This window comes from Myotis lucifugus, unplaced genomic scaffold (assembly GCF_000147115.1).
Source record: "Myotis lucifugus unplaced genomic scaffold, Myoluc2.0 scaffold_1214, whole genome shotgun sequence".
NCBI lineage: Eukaryota > Metazoa > Chordata > Mammalia > Chiroptera > Vespertilionidae > Myotis > Myotis lucifugus.
In genome coordinates, this window is record NW_005872262.1 from 14,323 (window position 1) to 20,524 (window position 6,202).

Here is a 6,202-nt window from a genome sequence, read left to right on the forward strand (position 1 = left end):
CCACACGCACTTCATCTGGCCGACAACGGCACGCTGGGCGCTATGGCGCCGAGGTGAAGCTCCGGCGGCAGCTGGAAGAAGCACATCTCCCTGCAGAAAGATCAACACACGTGAGTCCTGCCCACGGGCCACGGCCACGGCCACGGCCACGGCCACCCAACCGCCGGGGGTGTGTAAAGCCTTAACTGTGTCCCTGTTAGATCCACAGAAGATGACTTGATTTGACCCTTTCTTTTTTAAAAAAATATATTTTTATTGATCTCAGAGAGAGGAAGGGAGGGAGAGAGAGAGAGAGAGAGAGAAACATTAATAATGAGAGAGAATCATGGATCGTCTGCCTCCTGCACACCCCACACTGGGGATCGAGCCTGCAACCAGGGCCTGTGCCCTGACCAGGAATCGAACCGTGACCTCCTGGCTCATGGGTTGACGCTCAACCACGGAGCCACGCCGGCCGGGCTGTGGCAGGGTTTCTGTGGAAGACAACCTGGGAAAGGAAGGTCAATCAAAGGGACTGGGAGGCTGACAGCTCGGCTGGGGCGGCCGCCATGAGCAGTGGTGGGTTTCCGAGAACCGGATGTCCCGGACGCACGGGCTGGCGATGGAATGTCCTTCTCCCGTGTTTGGATTCCTCCGGACTCGCACGCTCACGCCGCCCGCTCCACACGGCCACGGGGCTGCTGGGCTTCCCTTTGTCATCCTTTGCCTCGGGCTCGGAGCGGGGCAGGGACGGCAAAGGGGTGCTCAGCTGTCACCTCTCCCGGCGCAGAGCTTCGGGGGGCGGGGGGGGGGGGTCCAGCCTAAACCACGAGGAACGAATTCCACCGTTTCTAGAGGAAGAAGGTGACTTGGCTGCCATGTTCCTGCCAAGCCGATCTTGGGCTGGAAGACTCAAAGGCAGGGTGGGGCCATGTCATCTGGGTCCATTTTTTAAAATATATGTTTTTTTATTGATTTCTGAGAGGTAGGAAGAGGGAGTGAGAGAGAGAAACATCAGTGATGAGAGAGAATCCTTGATCGGCTGCCTCCTGCACACCTCCTACTGGGGATCAAGCCTGCAACCCAGGCATGTGCCCTAAGGGAATCTAACCGTGACCTCCTGGTTCCTAGGTCGATGCTCAACCACTGAGCCACACCGGCTGGGCCATTTTTTTCTAGTTTCTCTGAGCCAGAGCCCGGCCCAAAGCAGACCCTCGAACGCACGTTTGCCGGACGGAACTGAACTGAGATTATTCGGGTTAAGAGTTGGTCAACATACTTCCAAGTTCCTGGCTGCAGAAATGCATCATGGGGGCCAACCGGAACCGCTAAACCCTCCCTCTTGAGGTTCTGGAACTGCCTCACGTATCCATTTCATCGAAGGAAGGCCTGCAGAGCTTTGAGACCAAGGACACGTCTCCTACCTGGCGTTGGTTGACGTTAATCAAATAGCTCCCGAGGCAGCACGGTCCGTGTGGCCCAGTGGTTGGGCTTGGACCCATGAACCGAGAGGTGGCCGGTTCCATTCCCGGTTGGGGCACATGCCCGGGTTGCTGGCTCCATCCCCAGTAGGGGGCAGCCGATCCGTGGTTCTCTCTCATCATGGATGTTTCTCTCTCTCTCTCCCTCTCCCTTCCTCTCTGAAATCAATAAAATAAATGAGCCCTGGCCAGTGTGGCTCAGTGGATAGAGTGCTGACCTGCAGACAGAAGGGTCACAGGTTCCGTTCGCCGTGAAGGACACGGGCCTCGGTGCAGGCTCGCTCTCCAGCCAGCGATGTGTCTCCCTCACATCGATGTTTCTCTCTCCCTGCCCCTCCCTCCCGCCCTCCCTGGAAACCAAGGGAAAAACACCCTCCAGTGAGGATTCACCGCAACAGGAACGGGCACGGGGAGGGGATCGGGCGGGGCGGGCGGGCTGACGGGACTGCCCTGTGTCCTGCAGGGCTGGGCCAGGGGGTGCCGGTCGTGGGCCTGGTGGTGGAGGGCGGCCCCAACATCTTCTCCGTGGTCCTGGAGTACCTCCGCGAGGAGCCGCCGGTGCCCGTGGTGGTCTGTGACGGCAGCGGGCGGGCCTCAGACATCCTGTCCTTCGCGCACAAATACTGTGAGGAAGGAGGGTAGGGCTCCTGCCGGGGTGCGCAGGGCGGGGCCGGAAACCTTGGTCACCCCAAGAAATGTTCGGGGAGGAATCTCTTTAAATGCATTTCTATTGATGTCAGAGAGGAAGGGAGAGGGAGAGAGAGAAATACCAATGATGAAAGAATCATGGACCGGCCGCCTCCTGCACGCCCCCCACTGGGGATCGAGCCTGCAACCCGGGCACGTGCCCCGACCGGGAATCGAACCCGGGACCTCCTGGTTCCTAGGTTGGTGCTCAGTCACTGAGCCGCGCTGGCCGGGCTCAGGAAGGAACCTGGGCTGGGTTCTCCCATCTCCCCAAGTCGGCGTGGGGGGAGCCGTGGAGACCATGGTGCTGCTCCCGGAATTCTTCCTCTGGGGGGGACACCCTCTCTCTCACCCTCATTCCCCGTAGACGGGTTTGGACAAGCCTGAGGCTGAGGACAGGCGTGAAGGCAGTTTTAGACTCTGGTCCCCTTTCTTTCCTCTTCTATCCGGGGAGCCCCTCAAGGGGAAAAGTTTCCAATCAAAGATACCAGGCGGCCCTGGCCGGCCAGGGTGGCTCAGTGGATAGGGCATCATCCCACGGACTGAAGGGCCCCGGGTTCGATTCCGGTCAAGGGCACGTACCTGGGTTTCAGGCTCCTCCCCGGCCCGGGCCCTGGTCGGGGCTCATGCAGGAGGCAGCCCATTGATGTGTCTCTCTCACATCGATGTTTCTCGGTTTCTCTCTCTCTTCCTCTCTCTCTAAAAATCAATGGGAAAGTATCTGTGGGTGAGGATGCACAAACAAAAAAAAAGATACCAGGTGGGCCGGGGGCCGAGGTGCCCATTCCCGCGGACAGGCCTGCCGCGAGCCGTGTCTCTTCTCTGCGGCGTTTCCCTTGAACAGGGTCATCGGCGAACCGCTCCGGGACCAGCTGCTGGTCACCATGCAGAAGACCTTTAACTACAGCAGGACGCAGGCGCTGCAGCTGCTGGCGGCCGTCGCGGAGTGCATGCGGAAGAGGGACCTCGTGAGTGTCTGTGGCTTTTTGGTTGTTTTTTTTTAAAATCCTCACCCGGGGGTACTTTTCCCATTGATTTTTCAGAGGGTGTGAAAGAGAGCGGGAAAGGCAAAAAGGAACATCGATGTGAGAGAAACACATCGATGGGCTGCCTCCTGCACGCGCCCCGACCAGAGAGGAACCTGCAACCGAGGTCCGTGCCCTTGACCGGAATCGAACCCAGGGCCCTTTGTCCCTGGGCCGACGCTCTAGCCCAGTGACGGCGAACCTTTTGAGCTCGGCGTGTCAGCGTTTTGAAAAAGCCTAACTTAACGCTGGTGCCGTGTCACGTATAGAAATTTTTTGATATTTGCAACCATAGTAAAACAAAGACTTATATTTTTGATATTTATTTTATAGATTTAAATGCCATTGAACAAAGAAAAATCAACCAAAAAGATGAGTTCGCGTGTCATAGGTTCGCCATCACTGCTAGCCACTGAGCCAAACCAGCTAGGGTTTAAATCAATATAAACACATTAAAATAATCTCTATATATAAAAGCCTAAGTGGCCAAAACCGGTTTGTTGCCAAAACCGGTTTGGCTCAGTGGATAGAGCGTCGGCCTGCGGACTGAAAGGTCCCGGGTTCGATTCCGGTCAAGGGCATGTACCTGGGTTGCGGGCACATCCCCAGTAGGAGATGTGCAAGAGGCAGCTGATCGATGTTTCTCTCTCATCGATGTTTCTAACTCTCTATCCCTCTCTCTTCCTCTCTGTAAAAAATCAATAAAATATATTAAAAAAAAAAAAAAAAGCCTAAGTGACCGAAAGACCGGTCACCCGGTCGCTATGACCTGCACTGACCACCAGGGGGCAGACACTCAATGCAGGAGCTGCCCCTATGGTGGCCAGTGTGCTACCACAGCCAACCTCCTGCGGTCGCCAACCACCCGCGGTCCCTCCCCCCAGCCAGCCTGCCCCGATCGCCCGGGAGACACCCCGACTGGCCCGATCGCCAGCCAGGCCGAGGGACCCCACCTGTGCACGAATTCGTGCACCGGGCCTCTGGTAATAATAATTAAAATAAGAAGGTTTTGCTCCCAGAATCACTGCCTGGCGTACGCGTCGGTCTCTGCTGTCCTTTGTCAAAAGCACCCCAAACCTCCCTCTTGCCTCCAACACCCCTTGACTCAGTCTTTTCGCCCTGAACCCGCGTCCAGGTCACGGTGTTTCGGATGGGAGCCGAGGGCCAGCAGGACATGGAGATGGCGATTCTGACTGCCCTGCTGAAAGGTGAGCTCCGGGGCCGTGGCGGCTTCCGGCCTCTCGGGGCTGGCCTGGCCGGGTCACCGTCTCCGTCTCCTGCCGGGAACGGTGTCTGTCGGTGACAGAGCCCGGAGCTGGCCAGCTGCCCAGGCCGTCTCAGTGTGCACCGGGCTCCGTGGTTGAGCGTCGACCTAGGAACCAGGAGGTCACGGTTTGATTCCCAGTCAGGGCACACGCCCGGGGTTGCGGGCTCGATCCCCAGTGGGGGGCGTGCAGGAGGCAGCCGATCCATGATTTTCTCTTATCATTGATGTTTCTTTTTTTTTTCCATTGATTTTTTTTTTTTTTGAGAGATTGGAAGGAAGGGGGAGAGACAGAGAGAGAGAAACATTGATGTGAGAGAGACGCATCGCTTGGCTGCCTCCTGCCCGGGGATCGGCCAGGGGACCCTTCAGTCTGTGGGCCGATGCTCTAGCCACTGAGCCAAATCGGCAGGGGTAGATGTTTCTCTCTCTCTCCCTCTCCCTTCCTCTCTCTGGGGTCAATAAAAATATATATTAAAAGAAAAAAAAAAAAAGATGGGAAGAGGTTGCCTGCACGCTCCGCCCAGGCAGCCCTATGAGGAGATGGAGTTCTTAGCTGAGAGAAAAGGCAGCAACGCTGAGACCCGGTGGTGGTGGTGGTGGTCGTGGGTCCCCGGAGCCCAGCTCACTGCCCCGCACCCGCGGGACCGGGCGGTCCAGGCGCGGAGAGAGCATGGCCTGCTTCCTTGCCTTCCCAGGAACCAACGCGTCCGCCCCGGACCAGCTGAGCCTGGCGCTGGCTTGGAACCGCGTGGACATAGCGCGGAGCCAGATCTTTGTCTTTGGGCCCCACTGGCCGGTGAGACCGTCTCCCAAGTCACCCCCCATCCCGACCTTGTCCAGACGGCGCACAGTAGGTGCTCCCCCGGCCACACGGTCCTTGGGGATGATCCACTGCGAGATCCGCTAGGATTAGGAGGAGGCGTGGCTCTTTAACCTCAAGGAACGAGGGGGAAGGAGGAGCTACCAGCACTGGCCTCAGACCCCAGCCAGGGCTCTTGGAGAAATGACCACTTGATGTGCATTTTCCTAAAATATATTTTTATTGACCTCAGAGAGGAAGGGAGAGGGAGAAGGAGATAGGAACATCCATGATGAGAGGGAGTCATGGACCGGCCACCTCCTGCTGGGCCGGGCGCCCACCCGATAGCGTGGCCCGTGAAAAGGGGTGCTCACCCTTCCAAAGAAAAGGAAAAAGTGCCCGGCCGGCCTGGCTCAGTGGTGGAGCGTCGACCTAGGAACCAGGAGGTCAGGGTTCGATTCCCCGTCAGAGGAATGTCCGGGTTGCAGGCTCGATCCCCAGTGTGGGGCCTGCAGGAGGCAGCCGGGCCATGATTCCCTCTCATCACAGATGTTTCTCTCTCTCCCTGCCTCTCTGAAATCAACAGAAATATATTTTAGATTAAAAAAAAAGAAAGAAAGAAAATAGCTCATTAAAAGGAAACACAATGATTGTATTGAGAGCACTCAGTTTTCAAACTCTGGTCCGTGACACGCTGGAGGCCTCTAGAACGGTGTGTATGTGCACACATGTATGCGGACTCCTGTCCTCATGAGTGCATGTGTGTGCACGCGTGTACACGTGCGTGCGTGCATGCAGAGGTGAAGGTCATCTCGGGACCACCGGCTCTCATGTTTGTTTTCCCCCCATTTCTGCGGACGGCAGCCCCTGGGGAGCCTGGCCCCCCCGACGGACAGCAAGGCCACCGAGAGGGAGAAGAAGCCGCCCACGGCCACCACCAAGGGCCCGAGGGAAAGGAAAGGCA

General features: G+C 57.4%; 1 protein-coding gene across 1 annotated transcript in view; it reads left to right on the forward strand.

The window, feature by feature from the left end:
• The window catches only part of TRPM1 (transient receptor potential cation channel subfamily M member 1), a 30,619-nt gene that overhangs the window by 7,443 nt on the left and 16,974 nt on the right, over positions 1-6,202 (forward strand). The window contains 6 exon segments of the mRNA XM_023748232.1: positions 97-110; positions 1,924-2,098; positions 2,992-3,115; positions 4,308-4,380; positions 5,135-5,235; positions 6,103-6,200. Of these exon segments, the coding sequence (XP_023604000.1) occupies positions 97-110; positions 1,924-2,098; positions 2,992-3,115; positions 4,308-4,380; positions 5,135-5,235; positions 6,103-6,200 (585 nt within the window).